The sequence below is a fragment of the Bombina bombina genome, chromosome 5, assembly GCF_027579735.1.
Source record: "Bombina bombina isolate aBomBom1 chromosome 5, aBomBom1.pri, whole genome shotgun sequence".
Taxonomy (NCBI): Eukaryota; Metazoa; Chordata; class Amphibia; order Anura; family Bombinatoridae; genus Bombina; species Bombina bombina.
In genome coordinates, this window is record NC_069503.1 from 502,623,303 (window position 1) to 502,643,818 (window position 20,516).

The 20,516-nt window shown below is 40.4% G+C and overlaps 1 protein-coding gene across 1 annotated transcript in view; it reads left to right on the plus strand.

The window, feature by feature from the left end:
* The window catches only part of ANLN (anillin, actin binding protein), a 130,238-nt gene that overhangs the window by 42,383 nt on the left and 67,339 nt on the right, over window positions 1-20,516 (plus strand). The window contains exons 5-13 of the mRNA XM_053714413.1: window positions 5,933-6,227; window positions 7,679-7,863; window positions 7,961-8,065; window positions 12,757-12,844; window positions 13,151-13,273; window positions 16,031-16,290; window positions 17,880-18,013; window positions 18,593-18,740; window positions 19,235-19,370. Coding sequence (XP_053570388.1) covers window positions 5,933-6,227; window positions 7,679-7,863; window positions 7,961-8,065; window positions 12,757-12,844; window positions 13,151-13,273; window positions 16,031-16,290; window positions 17,880-18,013; window positions 18,593-18,740; window positions 19,235-19,370 — 1,474 coding nt within the window. The remainder of the gene's footprint in view (window positions 1-5,932; window positions 6,228-7,678; window positions 7,864-7,960; window positions 8,066-12,756; window positions 12,845-13,150; window positions 13,274-16,030; window positions 16,291-17,879; window positions 18,014-18,592; window positions 18,741-19,234; window positions 19,371-20,516) is intronic.

Genomic DNA, 20,516 nt, shown 5'->3' on the forward strand with positions numbered 1-20,516 from the left:
TCATCCTTACTTGTGGGATATTCTCTTCCCCAACAGGAAATGGCAAAGAGCCCAGCAAAGCTGGTCACATGATCCCTCCTAGGCTCCGCCTACCCCAGTCATTCTCTTTGCCGTTGTACAGGCAACATCTCCACGGAGATGGCTTAGAGTTTTTTAGTGTTTAACTGTAGTTTTTATTATTCAATCAAGAGTTTGTTATTTTAAAATAGTGCTGGTATGTACTATTTACTCTGAAACAGAAAAGAGATGAAGATTTCTGTTTGTATGAGGAAAATGATTTTAGCAACCGTTACTAAAATCCATGGCTGTTCCACACAGGACTGTTGAGAGGAATTAACTTCAGTTGGGGGAACAGTGAGCAGTCTTTTGCTGCTTGAGGTATGACACATTCTAACAAGACGATGTAATGCTGGAAGCTGTCATTTTCCCTATGGGATCCGGTAAGCCATTTTTATTCAGACAGTAAATAAGGGCTTCACAAGGGCTTATTAAGACTGTAGACATTTTTCTGGGCTAAATCGATTCATATATTACACATATTTAGCCTTGAGGAATCATTTAATCTGGGTATTTTTGTTAAATAATATCGGCAGGCACTGTTTTAGACACCTTATTCTCTAGGGGCTTTCCCTAATCATAGGCAGAGCCTCATTTTCGCGCACTTGTTTTTGAGAAGCATGACATGCAGTCGCATGTGTGAGGAGCTCTGATACATAGAAAAGACTTTCTGAAGGCTTCATTTGGTATCGTATTCCCCTTTGGGCTTGGTTGGGTCTCAGCAAAGCAGATACCAGGGACTGTAAAGGGGTTAAAGTTAAAAACGGCTCCGGTTCCGTTATTTTAAGGGTTAAAGCTTCCAAATTTGGTGTGCAATACTTTTAAGGCTTTAAGACACTGTGGTGAAATTTTGGTGAATTTTGAACAATTCCTTCATACTTTTTCGCAATTGCAGTAATAAAGTGTGTTCAGTTTAAAATTTAAAGTGACAGTAACGGTTTTATTTTAAAACGTTTTTTGTACTTTGTTATCAAGTTTATGCCTGTTTAACATGTCTGAACTACCAGATAGACTGTGTTCTGAATGTGGGGAAGCCAAGGTTCCTTTTCATTTAAATAAATGTGATTTATGTGACACTGAAAATGATGCCCAAGATGATTCCTCAAGTGAGGGGAGTAAGCATGGTACTGCATCATTCCCTCCTTCGTCTACACGAGTCTTGCCCACTCAGGAGGCCCCTAGTACATCTAGCGCGCCAATTCTCCTTACTATGCAACAATTAACGGCTGTAATGGATAATTCTATCAAAAACATTTTAGCCAAAATGCCCACTTATCAGCGTAAGCGCGACTGCTCTGTTTTAGATACTGAAGAGCATGAGGACGCTGATGATAATGGTTCTGAAATGCCCCTACACCAGTCTGAGGGGGCCAGGGAGGTTTTGTCTGAGGGAGAAATTTCAGATTCAGGGAAAATTTCTCATCAAGCTGAACCCGATGTGATTACATTTAAATTTAAGTTGGAACATCTCCGCGCTCTGCTTAAGGAGGTATTATCCACTCTGGATGATTGTGAGAATTTGATCATCCCAGAGAAACTATGTAAAATGGACAAGTTCCTAGAGGTCCCGGGGCTCCCAGAAGCTTTTCCTATACCCAAGCGGGTGGCGGACATTGTAAATAAAGAATGGGAAAGGCCCGGTATACCTTTCGTCCCTCCCCCCATATTTAAAAAATTGTTTCCTATGGTCGACCCTAGAAAGGACTTATGGCAGACTGTCCCCAAGGTCGAGGGAGCGGTTTCTACTTTAAACAAACGCACCACTATACCCATAGAAGATAGTTGAGCTTTCAAAGATCCTATGGATAAAAAATTAGAAGGTTTGCTTAAAAAGATGTTTGTTCAGCAAGGTTACCTTCTACAACCAATTTCATGCATTGTCCCTGTCACTACAGCCGCGTGTTTCTGGTTCGATGAGCTAGTAAAGGCGATCGATAGTGATTCTCCTCCTTATGAGAAGATTATGGACAGAATCCGTACTCTCAAATTGGCTAATTCTTTCACCCTAGACGCCACTTTGCAATTGGCTAGGTTAGCGGCAAAGAATTCTGGGATTGCTATTGTGGCGCGTAGAGCGCTTTGGTTGAAATCTTGGTCAGCGGATGCGTCGTCCAAGAACAAACTCCTTAACATTCCTTTCAAGGGGAAAACGCTGTTTGGCCCTGACTTGAAAGAGATTATCTCTGATATCACTGGGGGTAAGGGCCATGCCCTTCCTCAGGATAGGTCTTTCAAGGCCAAAAATAAACCTAATTTTCGTCCCTTTCGTAGAAACGGACCAGCCCCAAGTGCTACGTCCTCTAAGCAAGAGGGTAATACTTCTCAAGCCAAGCCAGCCTGGAGACCAATGCAAGGCTGGAACAAGGGAAAGCAGGCCAAGAAACCTGCCACTGCTACCAAGACAGCATGAAATGTTGGCCCCCGATCCGAGACCGGATCTGGTGGGGGGCAGACTCTCTCTCTTCGCTCAGGCTTGGGCAAGAGATGTTCTGGATCCTTGGGCACTAGAAATAGTCTCCCAAGGTTATCTTCTGGAATTCAAGGGGCTTCCCCCAAGGGGGAGGTTCCACAGGTCTCAATTGTCTTCAGACCACATAAAGAGACAGGCATTCTTACATTGTGTAGAAGACCTGTTAAAAATGGGAGTGATTCATCCTGTTCCATTAGGAGAACAAGGGATGGGGTTCTACTCCAATCTGTTCATAGTTCCCAAAAAAGAGGGAACGTTCAGACCAATCTTAGATCTCAAGATCCTAAACAAGTTTCTCAAGGTTCCATCGTTCAAAATGGAAACCATTCGAACAATTCTTCCTTCCATCCAGGAAGGTCAATTCATGACCACGGTGGATTTAAAGGATGCGTATCTACATATTCCTATCCACAAGGAACATCATCGGTTCCTAAGGTTCGCATTCCTGGCCGAGCATTACCAGTTCGTGGCGCTTCCTTTCGGATTAGCCACTGCTCCAAGGATTTTCACAAAGGTACTAGGGTCCCTTCTAGCGGTGCTAAGACCAAGGGGCATTGCAGTAGTACCTTACTTGGACGACATTCTGATTCAAGCGTCGTCCCTTCCTCTAGCAAAGGCTCACACGGACATAGTCCTGGCCTTTCTCAGATCTCACGGATGGAAAGTGAACGTGGAAAAGAGTTCTCTATCTCCGTCGACAAGGGTTCCCTTCTTGGGAACAATAATAGACTCCTTAGAAATGAGGATTTTTCTGACAGAGGCCAGAAAAACAAAACTTCTAAACTCTTGTCAAACACTTCATTCCGTTCCTCTTCCTTCCATAGCGCAATGCATGGAAGTAATAGGTTTGATGGTAGCGGCAATGGACATAGTTCCTTTTGCGCGCATTCATCTAAGACCATTACAACTGTGCATGCTCAGTCAGTGGAATGGGGACTATACAGACTTGTCTCCGAAGATACAAGTAAATCAGAGGACCAGAGACTCACTCCGTTGGTGGCTGTCCCTGGACAACCTGTCACTAGGGATGACCTTCCGCAGACCAGAGTGGGTCATTGTCACGACCGACGCCAGTCTGATGGGCTGGGGCGCGGTCTGGGGATCCCTGAAAGCTCAGGGTCTTTGGTCTCGGGAAGAATCTCTTCTACCGATAAATATTCTGGAACTGAGAGCGATATTCAATGCTCTCAAGGCTTGGCCTCAGCTAGCAAAGGCCAAGTTCATACGGTTTCAATCAGACAACATGACGACTGTTGCGTACATCAACCATCAGGGGGGAACAAGGAGTTCCCTGGCGATGGAAGAAGTGACCAAAATCATTCAATGGGCGGAGACTCACTCCTGCCACCTGTCTGCAATCCACATCCCAGGAGTGGAAAATTGGGAAGCGGATTTTCTGAGTCGTCAGACATTACATCCGGGGGAGTGGGAACTCCATCCGGAAATCTTTGCCCAAATTACTCATCTGTGGGGCATTCCAGACATGGATCTGATGGCCTCTCGTCAGAACTTCAAGGTTCCTTGCTACGGGTCCAGATCCAGGGATCCCAAGGCGACTCTAGTAGATGCACTAGTAGCACCTTGGACCTTCAAACTAGCTTATGTATTCCCGCCGTTTCCTCTCATCCCCAGGCTGGTAGCCAGGATCAATCAGGAGAGGGCGTCGGTGATCTTGATAGCTCCTGCGTGGCCACGCAGGACTTGGTATGCAGATCTGGTGAATATGTCATCGGCTCCACCATGGAAGCTACCTTTGAGACGAGACCTTCTTGTTCAAGGTCCGTTCGAACATCCGAATCTGGTCTCACTCCAGCGGACTGCTTGGAGATTGAACGCTTGATCTTATCAAAACGAGGGTTCTCAGATTCTGTTATTGATACTCTTGTTCAGGCCAGAAAGCCTGTAACTAGAAAAATTTACCACAAAATATGGAAAAAATATATCTGTTGGTGTGAATCTAAAGGATTCCCTTGGGACAAGGTAAAGATTCCTAAGATTCTATCCTTTCTTCAAGGAGGATTGGAGAAAGGATTATCTGCAAGTTCCTTGAAGGGACAGATTTCTGCCTTGTCTGTGTTACTTCACAAAAAGCTGGCAGCTGTGCCAGATGTTCAAGCCTTTGTTCAGGCTCTGGTTAGAATCAAGCCTGTTTACAAACCTTTGACTCCTCCTTGGAGTCTCAACTTAGTTCTTTCAGTTCTTCAGGGGGTTCCGTTTGAACCCTTACATTCCGTTGATATTAAGTTATTATCTTGGAAAGTTTTGTTTTTGGTTGCAATTTCTTCTGCTAGAAGAGTTTCAGAATTATCTGCTCTGCAGTGTTCTCCTCCTTATCTGGTGTTCCATGCAGATAAGGTGGTTTTACGTACTAAGCCTGGTTTTCTTCCAAAAGTTGTTTCTAACAAAAACATTAACCAGGAGATAGTCGTGCCTTCTTTGTGTCCGAAACCAGTTTCGAAGAAGGAACGTTTGTTGCACAATTTGGATGTTGTTCGCGCTCTAAAATTCTATTTAGATGCTACAAAGGATTTTAGACAAACATCTTCCTTGTTTGTTGTTTATTCTGGTAAAAGGAGAGGTCAAAAAGCAACTTCTACCTCTCTCTCTTTTTGGATTAAAAGCATCATCAGATTGGCTTACGAGACTGCCGGACGGCAGCCTCCTGAAAGAATCACAGCTCATTCCACTAGGGCTGTGGCTTCCACATGGGCCTTCAAGAACGAGGCTTCTGTTGATCAGATATGTAGGGCAGCGACTTGGTCTTCGCTGCACACTTTTACCAAATTTTACAAGTTTGATACTTTTGCTTCTTCTGAGGCTATTTTTGGGAGAAAGGTTTTGCAAGCCGTGGTGCCTTCCATTTAGGTGACCTGATTTGCTCCCTCCCTTCATCCGTGTCCTAAAGCTTTGGTATTGGTTCCCACAAGTAAGGATGACGCCGTGGACCGGACACACCTATGTTGGAGAAAACAGAATTTATGTTTACCTGATAAATTACTTTCTCCAACGGTGTGTCCGGTCCACGGCCCGCCCTGGTTTTTTAATCAGGTCTGATAATTTATTTTCTTTAACTACAGTCACCACGGTATCATATGGTTTCTCCTATGCAAATATTCCTCCTTAACGTCGGTCGAATGACTGGGGTAGGCGGAGCCTAGGAGGGATCATGTGACCAGCTTTGCTGGGCTCTTTGCCATTTCCTGTTGGGGAAGAGAATATCCCACAAGTAAGGATGACGCCGTGGACCGGACACACCGTTGGAGAAAGTAATTTATCAGGTAAACATAAATTCTGTTTTTTTTTTTTTTTTCTAGTGTATTAGGGGAGACTTGCGTTATATCAATTTTATGGTGTTTCATTGTTTTAATTACACATGAGATGAATATTATTTGCTTGCTTTTACAGGAGAGCAAACCCACAACTCCCTCTTTTACGAATATCTCCACCACGGTCAAAACCACTGAGAAATCAAAATGCTTGGAAGTCAAATCAACTAGCGTTGTGTCTAACAAACTGAGGGAAAATGAGGTGGTGCCCCCACACAGTGTAAAGTCCTGGTCTTCAGACAAGCCCTCCAGTCCCCAGAGAAGAGAGAGACCGACTTCAAAAATATTTTTAACCCAAGCAACTGCATCAAAAGACGAGTTCAATAAGGAAACCCCAATACATTCCCAACAGAAGGACAATACTGCAACCCCAGGTAAGTATCAGACCAGGTGTAGCTATGCCGGAAGTCAAGTTTGTTTCTTGTAGTTACTTGTGAGGGTTTTGTGTTTTATTTAGGAAAAAACCTTATTAGTTGATTTAACAAGAGGGTGGGGGGATGTAGCTCATTTTGACAATATGTTCATACTCCTCCACTTTTTCAAACTCGCTTAGTAGAGTAAAAATATGCTATGTTTATTTTTCCTGCTCACCAAGTTCACTTATTTATTTGCATACCTGTTAATTTGTTTGCTCAGAATACAAGAATATATATATATTGTAATAAAAAGGCCAGTGTTTACGTTAAGGCATTTTTATTACTTTGCTAATAAAACCTCTAATATATTTTTAAAAAATGTAATGATGCAGTGGTGAGATGACCCAGGGCTTATTTTAACTAATAGAATCCTGAACAAGGGCCAGTGCTGTGTTGTAATTGTCATTGTAATTACTGTAATTGAGCAGCTTAAAAGGACAGTCTACACCTTAGTCATTTTAAAGTCTTACCTTAGATTAAGCTGCAAACAGCCTCCTGCACCCTTTCTATATCATGCAACAGGAACAGTAAAAAAGTTATTTTAAAATGAAAATTGTTTCTGGCCACTTTCAAATGGCTGCCAAGTTCTGCCCATTGATGACATCACATTCTGGGCTGCATCTAGGCACTCTGCTGAATAGCATTGACAGTCTGTTGAATCCAACTAGTGAGCATTTTGTTATTGGATTCCATATGCAGCCCAGATCGTGATGTCGTCAGTGGGCTGAGCTTGGGAGCCATTTCTAACTGGCCAGTAACAATATTCATTTTAAAATATCTTTTTTTACCGTTCCTGCTGCATGATATAGAAAATGTGGAGGAGGATATCTGCAGCTTAATCTAAGGTAAGACTTTAAGATGAGGTGTATACTGTCCCTTGCTTTTTATTTTGAAAGTATCTTTCTTTTTCTGAGATTCTTCAATATAATATAACCCTTCCATTGGGGTAGGTGATTAGTTGCATCCTAAGGGGACAGGCTACCCCTCATTTGATAGGGTTAACTTCTCCTCTCTTTAAGTACTCACTTTTCCTTTTATAGGCAATTTGCCATTTGATGTGACTTGATTGGCACTAGCAATGAGGAGCAGTGGAATAGTTAAAAGAATAATCGGTTTTCTAGCATTTCTCAGAATATGATAAATGATGGTTTGATTCCTGTGTTTAAGCGAGAGCAGTGATCGGTAGTTGCTCCTTATTTGCTCACTGGCCTTGTTCAGCTGCAGCAGTGTACACATACATTTTATTCTTGCACCAATGTTTGTTCCTAACTAATGTGTCTTTACCACAATGGAAGAAAAAAAATATATTCATATACAACATACTAAGTAAGTGTTTAACATTCCTAACCGCAGCCAAAATATACTTCCATTTGAATTTATCTGCAAGTAAAAATGATGCTGTATCACAGGTGGCCCAGGTATAAAGTCCTTCCTTGAGCGTTTTGGTGAGAAGTGTCAGGAGCGAAGCCCAGCACCCACAAACTCTGGTCTCAAGGCAACTGTTCTGACCCCAAATACAAGGAGTATCCAAGACAGACTGCTGAAGCAGAATGAATTGACCAGTACATCTAGCTTAGCACAGCAGATGAAACAGGTATGGTACAAAGCTAACTAAGCTACACTTATAGTGGCTGATGCTAAGTACATTCTATAGAATGTCTGCTAACATAAATCTTTTGTTTTCATTTCAGGAGCGTGAGAAGGAACTTGCTGCTCTACGGAATCGGTTTGATAAGGGCAGTGCTCGGACTGCTGAGAGAGATCTATCAAAAACAAAATTACAGGACACACAAAAGGTACATTTGAAAGACTTGTTGCCCTATGGTTTTACTATTACTTTGATGGTCTATTTTCTCCAACATAGGTGTGTCCGGTCCACGGCGTCATCCTTACTTGTGGGATATTCTCTTCCCCAACAGGAAATGGCAAAGAGCCCAGCAAAGCTGGTCATATGATCCCTCCTAGGCTCCGCCTACCCCAGTCATTCTCTTTGCCGTTGCACAGGCAACATCTCCACGGAGATGGCTAAGAGTTTTTTGGTGTTTAAATGTAGTTTTTATTCTTCAATGTGTCTTCCAAGACAAAATTGCTTAACATCCCTTTCAAGGGCAAAACACTGTTTGGGCCTGATTTGAAAGAGATTATTTCAGACATCACCGGAGGAAAGGGCCACGCCCTTCCTCAGGATAGGTCTTTTAAGGCTAGAAATAAGCCTAATTTTCGTCCCTTTCGCAGAAACGGACCAGCCTCTACTTCTACATCCTCTAAGCAAGAGGGTAATACTTCTCAACCCAAACCAGCCTGGAGACCGATGCAAGGCTGGAACAAGGGTAAGCAGGCCAAGAAGCCTGCCACTGCTACCAAAACAGCATGAAGGGATGGCCCCCGATCCGGGACCGGATCTGGTGGGGGGCAGACTTTCTCTCTTTGCTCAGGCCTGGGCAAGAGATGTTCAGGATCCTTGGGCACTAGAAATAGTTTCTCAAGGTTATCTCCTGGAATTCAAGGAACTACCCCCAAGGGGAAGGTTCCACAGGTCTCAATTATCTTCAAACCAAATAAAAAGACAGGCATTCTTACATTGTGTAGAAGACCTGTTAAGGATGGGAGTAATTCATCCAGTTCCAATAAGAGAACAAGGGATGGGGTTTTACTCCAACCTGTTCATAGTTCCCAAAAAAGAGGGAACGTTCAGACCAATTCTAGATCTCAAGATCCTAAACAAATTTCTCAGGGTTCCATCGTTCAAAATGGAAACCATTCGAACGATCCTTCCTACCATCCAGGAAGGGCAATTCATGACCACGGTGGATTTAAAGGATGCGTACCTCCATATTCCTATCCACAAGGAATCATCAGTTCCTAAGGTTCGCTTTTCTGGACAAGCATTACCAGTTTGTGGCACTTCCATTCGGGTTAGCCACTGCTCCGAGAATTTTCACAAAGGTACTAGGGTACCTTCTAGCGGTTCTAAGACCAAGGGGCATTGCAGTAGTACCGTACTTGGACGACATCCTGATTCAAGCGTTGTCTCTGTCAAAAGCAAAGGCTCATACGGACATCGTCCTAGCCTTTCTCAGATCTCACGGATGGAAAGTAAACATAGAAAAAAGTTCTCTTTCCCCGTCAACAAGAGTTCACTTCTTGGGAACAATAATAGACTCCTTAGAAATGAGAATTTTTCTGACAGAGGTCAGAAAATCAAAACTTCTAAGCTCTTGTCAAGTTCTTCATTCTGTTCTTCGTCCTTCCATAGCGCAGTGCATGGAAGTGATAGGATTGATGGTTGCAGCAATGGACATAGTTCCTTTTGCACGAATTCATCTAAGACCATTACAACTGTGCATGCTCAGACAGTGGAATGGGGATTATACAGACTTGTCTCCGACGATTCAAGTAGATCAAAGGACCAGAGATTCACTCCGTTGGTGGCTAATCCTGGACAATCTGTCACAGGGAATGAGCTTCCGCAGACCAGAGTGGGTCATTGTCACGACCGACGCCAGTCTGGTGGGCTGGGGCGCGGTCTGGGAACCCCTGAAAGCTCAGGGTCTATGGTCTCGGGAAGAATCTCTTCTCCCGATAAACATTCTGGAACTGAGAGCGATATTCAATGCTCTCAAAGCTTGGCCTCATCTAGCAAAGGCCAAATTCATAAGGTTTCAATCAGACAACATGACGACAGTTGCTTATATCAACCATCAGGGGGGAACAAGGAGTTCCCTGGCGATGGAGGAAGTGACCAAGATAATTCAATGGGCGGAGGATCACTCCTGCCACTTGTCTGCAATCCACATCCCAGGAGTGGAAAATTGGGAAGCGGATTTTCTGAGTCGTCAGACATTCCATCCGGGGGAGTGGGAACTCCACCCGGAAATCTTTGCCCAAATAACTCAATTATGGGGCATTCCAGACATGGATCTGATGGCGTCTCGCCAGAACTTCAAGGTTCCTTGTTACGGGTCCAGATCCAGGGATTCCAAGGCGACTCTAGTAGATGCACTAGTAGCACCTTGGACCTTCAACCTAGCTTATGTTTTCCCACCGTTTCCTCTCATTCCCAGGCTGGTAGCCAGGATCAACCAGGAGAGGGCTTCGGTGATCTTGATAGCTCCTGCGTGGCCACGCAGGACTTGGTATGCAGACCTGGTGAATATGTCATCGGCTCCACCATGGAAGCTACCTTTGAGACAGGACCTTCTTGTTCAAGGTCCATTCGAACATCCGAATCTGGTTTCTCTCCAACTGACTGCTTGGAGATTGAACGCTTGATTTTATCAAAGCGTGGGTTTTCAGATTCTGTAATAGATACTCTTATTCAGGCTAGAAAGCCTGTAACTAGAAAAATTTACCATAAGATATGGAAAAAATATATCTATTGGTGTGAATCTAAAGGATTCCCATGGAACAAGATAAAAATTCCTAGGATTTTATCCTTTCTACAAGAGGGTTTGGAGAAGGGATTATCTGCAAGTTCTCTGAAGGGACAGATTTCTGCGTTATCTGTTTTACTTCACAAAAGGCTGGCAGCTGTGCCAGACGTTCAAGCTTTTGTTCAGGCTCTGGTTAGAATCAAGCCTGTTTACAGACCTTTGACTCCTCCCTGGAGTCTCAATCTAGTTCTTTCAGTTCTTCAAGGGGTTCCGTTTGAACCCTTACATTCCGTAGATATTAAGTTATTATCTTGGAAAGTTTTGTTTTTGGTTGCAATTTCTTCTGCTAGAAGAGTTTCAGAGTTATCTGCTCTGCAGTGTTCTCCGCCCTATCTGGTGTTCCATGCAGATAAGGTGGTTTTGCGTACTAAGCCTGGTTTTCTTCCGAAAGTTGTTTCCAACAAGAATATTAACCAGGAGATAGTTGTACCTTCTTTGTGCCCGAATCCAGTTTCAAAGAAGGAACGTTTGTTACACAATTTGGACGTAGTCCGTGCTCTAAAATTCTATTTAGAGGCCACTAAAGATTTCAGACAAACTTCTTCTTTGTTTGTTGTTTATTCTGGTAAAAGGAGAGGTCAAAAAGCAACTTCTACCTCTCTTTCTTTTTGGCTTAAAAGCATTATCCGTTTGGCTTATGAGATTGCCGGACGGCAGCCTCCTGAAAGAATCACAGCTCACTCCACTAGGGCTGTGGCTTCCACATGGGCCTTCAAGAACGAGGCTTCTGTTGACCAGATATGTAAGGCAGCGACTTGGTCTTCACTGCACACTTTTGCCAAATTTTACAAATTTGATACTTTTGCTTCTTCAGAGGCTATTTTTGGGAGAAAGGTTTTGCAAGCCGTGGTGCCTTCCATTTAGGTGACCTGATTTGCTCCCTCCCTTCATCAGTGTCCTAAAGCTTTGGTATTGGTTCCCACAAGTAAGGATGACGCCGTGGACCGGACACACCTATGTTGGAGAAAACAGAATTTATGCTTACCTGATAAATTACTTTCTCCAACGGTGTGTCCGGTCCACGGCCCGCCCTGGTTTTTTTAATCAGGTCTGATGAATTATTTTCTCTAACTACAGTCACCACGGTATCATATGGTTTCTCCTATGCATATTTCCTCCTGTACGTCGGTCGAATGACTGGGGTAGGCGGAGCCTAGGAGGGATCATATGACCAGCTTTGCTGGGCTCTTTGCCATTTCCTGTTGGGGAAGAGAATATCCCACAAGTAAGGATGACGCCGTGGACCGGACACACCGTTGGAGAAAGTAATTTATCAGGTAAGCATAAATTCTGTTTTTAGACTTAAAGGACCATTAAATGCATCAGAATTGCACGATCAACAAATGCATAATAAAGACAACACAATAACAGCCTGAATTTCAAATGAGTAGTAGATATTTCTCTGATAAATTTTAGTTATTTCCATTTTCTCTGCCCTTATGTGACTGCCATTAGCCAATCACAAAACACATATATGTATTCACTGGGCACTCTTGCACATGCTCAGTAGGATCTGGTGCCTCAGAAAGTGTGCATATAAAAAGAATGTGCACATTTTAATAATGGTAGTAAATTTTTTTGGGGGGGGATCTAGATCATGTGTTTAATTTTGACTTTTGTGTCCCCTTTAAATGTTAATAGTACAAATTTTGTATAACATGCCCTTTTTATTGCTCCTTGATGTGGTTATGTGCAAATCAAAAAGCATATAATATTCAATGCAGGAAATCAAATCGACGCCATGTTGAAATCATAAATTGATATTGTCCTCCAAGCCAATCTGGTTTTTATGCTGTGCATTTTCATAAGTGGGGAAACCAAATCCTTTCCTATGTTCTGTATTTCCTTTTTAATTTATTTTATCACACAACATTTTGGTCTAAAAGTTGGTAAAAATGCCCCTAAGATTATTTATGAGAATATATTTTAGTACTGTTTATTTCTGTTTGACAGCGATGGGGAGTAGCACTAACTCTTAAATAGTAATGCTTGTGGGTTTAATCATTAACAGCGGTTTCCATGTTGGCTTACCTCCCCAAAATGTTGTATTGTAGGAAGCTCAGATTCACCCATCAACATCAAGCAAACCACCTAAGCCAGATGTAACTAGTTCAATACGAGAGAAAGCTCCAGTGTCTTCCGGTAAGAACAATACAAGAGATTATCTATCTGTGTGTCTGTCTATATATCTGTGTAGGTGCAATCAATGCTTTCTGATGAAACTGCATCTTGATATTTACTAATTTGTTTCGCATCTAGTAATTTATGGAATAAATATTCATAGTTATAGCCTTTACATATCTGCTAGTTACACGTGGTAATGCAAAACGGTCATATACTTTTAAGTCACTTTGTCCATGATCTGCTTAGTTGACAGACTGAATTACTTGATGATTGTACCATACTGTGTATACTGTTAAATAATCAGTCGGTTGTAAAATCCCATAGGTATTGATAAGCCAAAGATGGCAGGACAGGTGTGCAGCCCATTAAAATCAACAAAACCTGATGAACTACAAAAACCTTTGGAACATACATCAACTAAAAAAGAAAGCAAGAGTGAAGAAACTGGTGTGTACATTTTTCTTTCTTTTGTAAATTAGTCTACTAGTCTAGAGTGTACATACTATTTTTTTTTTTTTTTTTTTTTTCCCCCCTCTCATGTCCATAGGGGTTGTGCAAAATTTGTTTGTTCAAATGTTAAAGGGACACTGAACCCAATTTTTTTTTTCTTTCATGATTCGGATAAAGCATGCCATTTTAAGCAACTTTCTAATTTACTCCTATTATCAATTTTTTTTCGTTCTCTTGCTATCTTTATTTGAAAAAGAAGGCATCTAAGCTTTTTTGGTTCAGATTCTGGACAGCACTTTTTTTATTGGTGGATGATTTTATCCACCAATCAGCAAGAATAACCCAGGTTGTTCATCAAAAATGGGCCGGAATCTAAACTTACATTCTTGCATTTCAAATAAAGATACCAAGAGAATGAAGAAAATTTGATAATAGGAGTAAATTAGAAAGTTGCTTAAAATGGCATGCTCTATCTGAATCACAAAAGAAAAAGTTTGTGTTCAGGGTCCCTTTAATGTTTCCGGGGAGTAACCCCCGTCTTCAGACATGTGAAGAAAAACTAATTACATGCAGTGCACTTGCCCATTACTGCTAAGTAATAAGTAAAGATAGTAATAACTAACTCTTGATAGGGGCGCTAAATATGATCTCATACAATAAATATTGAACTATAACAATGGTATATTCAAAAATAAATGTCAGTATATAATATGTACGAACAGGATGGAATATGTAGTTATATAAATAATCCTAATACCTACAAATATTAGTGAACATCGATCTCTATGCAAAAATGTCCATTTTAGGTTGATAGTCCAACTGAAGATCACTGGATGAAGCTGTTGCTCAGTGGTATCAATGGCAGAAGTAGCAAAAATGGCATAAGGGCTGCAATCTCCTCACAAAAAGATGTCACGAAATGTGGAAAATTGGAGTAAACAAGAGAGGCGCCTGTGTGTACTAATAATAGAAAAGGATAATCGCAATCAATGAACCCTAGTCAGGGTACTCACATTTGTGAAGAGCACTCAGACAGTGCTATTAGACACAGGCTGGATATTTTACAGCAACCCAGCTCACTGATTAGCCGGAATACAGGAACAAGGTGACATTAAATCTGGGGAAATAAAACAGACAAGGTGCCTGTGTGTACCAGTAATATAACAGTGTGGTGACAGTATAAAAACCCTAATCAGAGTACTCACATTTGTGAAGAGCACTCAGACAGTGCTATTAGACACAGGCTGGATATTTTACAGCAACCCAGCTCACTGATTAGCCGGAATACAGGTACAAGGTGACATTAAATCTGGGGAAATAAAACAGACAAGGTGCCTGTGTGGTGTCAGTATAAAAACCCTAATCAGAGTACTCACATTTGTGAAGAGCACTCAGTGCTATCAAACGCAGGCTGGATGTTTGACAGCAACCCAGCTCACTGAACAGACCGGTGACAGGAACACTGGAACACAGGATCCCTGGGACAATGGCGTCCCAGTAGCTTGAAGGTGCAAAAAAATTCCCCAGTAGTAGTGCTGCAACTAGTGCAGCCAAAGACTCCCTAAGGGAGTTATAGATAATTGGTAGGCAATTAAGGCAAGGTTCCAATGTATAATAATATTGTTAAAAGCAAATCTATTAAAAATCAAAGTATAAAAAAATGGAACAATGAAACCATAAGGTAGGGAATGCTAGCAGCCCTCCTTATAAAATACAACGCGTTTCTCAGCGCTTCAAAACGCTGTTTCATCAGTGCTCTTCACAAATGTGAGTACCCTGACTAGGGCTCATTGATTGCGATTTTCCTTTTCTATTATTGGTACACACAGGCGCCTCTCTTGTTTTCTCCAATTACCCATTACTGCTGTTAAACAACAGAGGTATGCACACCACCGACTCCCACGCTGGGGGACAGTGTATCGTAAAATTGCCTTCCTCTTAATCTGTTCCCAGTGACTTGTTTTACCAGCTGCAGAGTATAAAATATATATGAAATTTCTCTTATGTTTTGTATATGCGATAGCAGTTTATGCTCTTTGAAGCCACAACACATTACAATAGGCTGAGCTGATTTAAAGCTCTCCAGTGTTAGTATGGTGAGGTCCCTCAAAGAATTTTAGAAATTCAAATTGTATGTTGAAAGCTTTTGATCTCACTATGTAGGGGTCTGGATATGAAGGAGAAACACTTACATTACAATATTATGCTTAAATATACCTCAAAGATTGTGCATGATTTCTCTCCACACCAACAAGTTTTTGATCATCAGCAGAGAACAATTAAAATTAACACTGGGGTGTGATTTCTTCTGTTGGCACTTCTTTAATGCAGTATTGCATATTTTAGCATATAGGTGGTGGTTTCAACAGGCAAAAGCATCTATTTCAGATGACAAAATATAAGGTAAATTAGCTATTTGTAAACAACGTAATACACACAAGCAGATAAATTGGATTATTGTAAATACATTGAAGGGTAGAACCTTTGTCAGAACACTGTCCCTTTAAAGATTGGCTGTTCTTTAAAACTCCAAATAGTAGTGGAAATATTGAAAATAGCAATATTAATAACCTTAATATACACAATCTATTAATAGGAATTACTCATTGTAATAGCAGTTGTACCTTTTTTTACTACTGGTTTTTAATAGCTTCCTCCTAAACAAATTGTGACTACAGTACTACCTGAAGTGATGTATCTGTTAAGGCAGTGAATAGAAGGTTCTAATCTACAGCTATCTTTGTCTCATTGCAGTGGAAGTGATACGAGAGATTGAGATGAGTGTGGATGGTGATATTGATGAATCAAACAGCTCAGGGATGATCACCAGCATTTTCAGTAGTGCTCTGGAAGAGAACGAGAATGATGTTACAGAAAGTTCATGCAAGCAAGTAGAAAGTGTCAGTGATGTAGACAGTGAGGAAGCAGATGAACGGGACGAGGATGCACTGAACATCTCCTCAATGTCTCTGCTTACACCATTAGCAGAGACAGTCGGTGTTGGAAGTCCAGAGGTAGGGGAATAGATCATTTTATAAAGTTGCCGTTCTCTCCTCATGGCTCAGGCACAGTTCTTCTAATAAAACCAATGCTAATAACAAAAATGTTAAATCGAATGCGTCTAACAAATATATAATGAACAAATCTAATACACCTAGTGTTGGTGTAAATCAGTGTATACACTGTGTTACCAAGTGAGTATTCTCCAAGGGATAATTGTTAAGGTGTATAGTTAAAGATCATATAAAACAAGTGATAAAATATATATGATAACAATGGTGATATATAAAAAATATATATAATGTGGTGTGTAACACCTAAATGTAAAAGTTATATATAAACCACCTGAAAATAAATTATATAATGTGGTGTTTAGCACCTAAAAACAAGTGATATAGAAAACACCTAAGTAAAAGCGGCATGTAAAGTCCAACAGGTGTTAAACTTACAAATGTGATGTTGGTATAAATCATGCAATGTTGTACATATAAAGATAAACTTATCAGTCTAATTGACGATTCATTCGTTAGTCCGTTGTCTCATAGACAGAGGAAAATGTATAAGTGAGAGTTCATTAAAGCTGAAGATTGTGGCAAGCTGCTTCTCCTGGAATTCGTTGGATAACACTCCTACAGATGTAAAGATGAAATAAAAAGAGAAGGCGCCACCATAGTGTAGGGTCAAAAGATATCAGATATTTTCCCCACTTCAAATGCCCGTACTTACAGGATATCCAAGCACTAATCAAGTGCTATATGCGTAGTCTGGGTTCTCACAGTCACCCAGCCGACTGTTCCAAGGGGTATTTAAACAACTCCTCCGGTTCCTCTGGGCAAGCTTTCCACTGTATCCAAACCAAGTTGGGAATATGGAATATAGTATATAGTAAAACCACAAACTCCTCTGGATGTCAGTATGGTAATCTGACCAACACTTATGCGGTATATTCTTGGATATTAGTATAACCACAATTACCTCTGTAAGTCGGTGAGAACCGACAAACACAAAAGTGGTATAAATCTTGGTTAAAAACTAAATATAAAAAGATAAAAGTCCGTGGCTAGTCAAATATTGCTAAAAAAATATAAGACTTTATTTAAAATCAAAGAAGTCACAACGTTTCACGGTATCAAACTGTTTTATCAAGTGTCTTTGGCTGTGAGAACCCAGACTACGCATATAGCTTGGATGTGCTTGGATATCCTGTAAGTACGGGCATTTGAAGTGGGGAAAATATCTGATATCTTTTGACCCTACGCTATGGTGGTGCCTTCTCTTTTTATTTCATCTTCTAATAAAAGTTTTCAAGCAACCTCATTGCCAAGCCAGTGTTGAGTAGGCCATGGCCAGTGTTTAACAGCTACCTAGATATGCCACTTCTGCCCATGTCCTACTTAAAAAAGTGTTTTTTTGCTTGTTTTTTAAGCTATGTGTAGGTTAAACACATTAGGGTGAAGATTACTGCATCCCTTTGACTCAGTTGAGCTAATATAGCATCTCTGTCGTTGAGGACTCAAGTAGATGGTGTTAAAAATAAAACCTTACGTTTTTTTCTAATTCTTCAGTAATATGTTTGTTTCCTTATTTTTATTGTCTTTGATAGGCTCTTCTGTCCCCATCCAAGATTACAGCTGGAACCAGTGCAAGTTGTGATAGTCCAAAGTCTGTCAAATTTCAGAGTAGACATGAACCAGACAGCTTTGATTCTTCAGAAGAAAACCAAAACCTTTTGTACAGGTAAATCCTACATGTAAAACAGAACACAGTTGACATATATTATGCATGGGCATGAATTTAACAACTTTTGCTTCAACGTACAGGACTTCATGTGTGTTTTGTTCTCTTTCCTTTGTCCACCTGCATTAAAGCTGATGCCCTTAAAGGATCATTAAAGTGAAATTAATTGCATGCACTCATTTGATAACTGTTTTTAACTCCTTCGAAGGGGTTAATCAGAATATTGCAGGTTTGATAGTGATATAATTACATACTCAAAGTAATTAATTTAATTATTTTCACTACAATGGCCCTTTTAATCCCAACTTATCTTAGCTTTAAAGAAGATAATGATCTTAGTAGTAGTAAGAAAATGTCTTGCAATGTTAGATGGTAGACACCGTATGTGACTTGCTGGCAGCAGTGCTGCTAACTATCTGGGTAGAAGATGCATAACAGCTATGTATTTGCTCTGTAATGTGTTTTTTATGTTACATTGAGAAGTGTCACAGTATTTTTCTCAGAAAATTTCTTTATTCTTTGAATCTTGTTTCCATTTTATTACATTTATTTTTAAAATGTTTAATTCTTTCCCCTAAGCATTGACGCATACAGATCTCAGAGGTTTAAAGAGTCAGATCGTCCTCAGGTAGTGCAAACCATTGTTCGAAAAGAAGATATATCTTCAAGAGTACAGGATAAAAAGTCATCATCTCCTCGGCATGTTAACATAAAGCAAAAAATGAAGGTGATATATATATATATATTGTATATAGTTCTATGTAGAGAAACATATATATATATATATATATATATATATATATATATATATATATATATATATATATATATATATATATATATATATATATATATATATATATATATATTTCTTAATACCCTCTCTTCCTTTAAAAAAAAAAAGATAGAGAGCAGCAATGCTGCATTATATTTATATTTGATTATCATTCGCATTTGTGTTTGTTTTATAGAGTGTAATAATCTTCTACAGCACAAAAACTAGCAGTATGTGTATATATATGTGTGTGTGTGTATAGAAAGACAGACAAATGTTAAACAAAATTCAGAACGGGGTACGTTGCTAGATTTACACTTTTTTAATATTTAGCTTGTATTAAGTTGGTTAGAAAAGTCAGTATGATGGATATATAGAGATAGCGATATAGATTTATTTTATTTATTTTTTTCTCCTGAGGAAATCTAATTCGTAATATTCTTTAGGTGCTGAACAATGAAATCAACCTGCAGCAGACAGTGATTCACCAAGCCAGCCAAGCACTTAATTGTTGCGTAGATGAGGATCATGGGAAAGGTTCACAAACAGAAGCAGAAGCTGAACGATTGCTACTGGTAGCAAGTAAGTGGCAGTTAAGGGCAAATTTCAAAAGCAAAAAAAATATTGCCTTTTGCTGTAAATTAAGAGGTAGCAATTATTACCCCACAATCCTCCAGGCAGTACTCCTATAGAAAGAAAACTGCAATGTTATCCTAGTGATTTATGCTCTTTTTAGATCGGTCTTTCATCTTACATCTTATACTTTTTAAGCTCATCCCTTTCACTGCTGAGCCATTTCCACCCCTGTATTTTGCAGTTATTAGGTGCTGCTCACATCTAGACCCTACTGTAGGTCATTTTCAGTGAGAGAGACACATATTATTTCTTCTGTTATGTGTGATCAGTCCACGGGTCATCATTACTTCTGGGATATAACTCCTCCCCAACAGGAAATGCAAGAGGATTCACCCAGCAGAGCTGCATATAGCTCCTCCCCTCTACGTCAGTCCCAGTCATTCTCTTGCACCCAACGACTAGATAGGATGTGTGAGAGGACTATGGTGATTATACTTAGTTTTTATGACTTCAATCAAAAGTTTGTTATTTTACAATAGCACCGGAGCGTGTTATTACTTCTCTGGCAGAGTTTGAGGAAGAATCTACCAGAGTTTTTTACTATGATTTTAACCGGAGTAGTTAAGATCATATTGCTGTTCTCGGCCATCTGAGGGAGGTAAAAGCTTCAGATCAGGGGACAGCGGGCAGATGAATCTGCATTGAGGTATGTTGCAGTTTTTATTTTCTGAATGGAATTGATGAGAAAATCCTGCCATACCGTTATAATGACATGTATGTATACACTTCAGTATTCTGGGGATGGTATTTCACCGGAACTACTCTGTTAAAAGTCACTAATCCTTTTAATAAGTATTTATCATGTTAAACGTTTTTGCTGGAATGTAGAATCGTTTACATTTCTGAGGTACTGAGTGAATAAATATTTGGGCATTATTTTCCACTTGGCAGTTGTTTGGTTTTAATTGTGACAGTTTCGTTTCTCTTCACTGCTGTGTGTGAGGGGGAGGGGCCGTTTTTGGCGCTCTCTGCTACGCATCAAAAAATTCAAGTCAGTTACTCTTATATTTCCTGCATGATCCGGTTCATCTCTGACAGATCTCAGGGGTCTTCAAACTTCTTTGGAGGGAGGTAGATTCTCTCAGCAGAGCT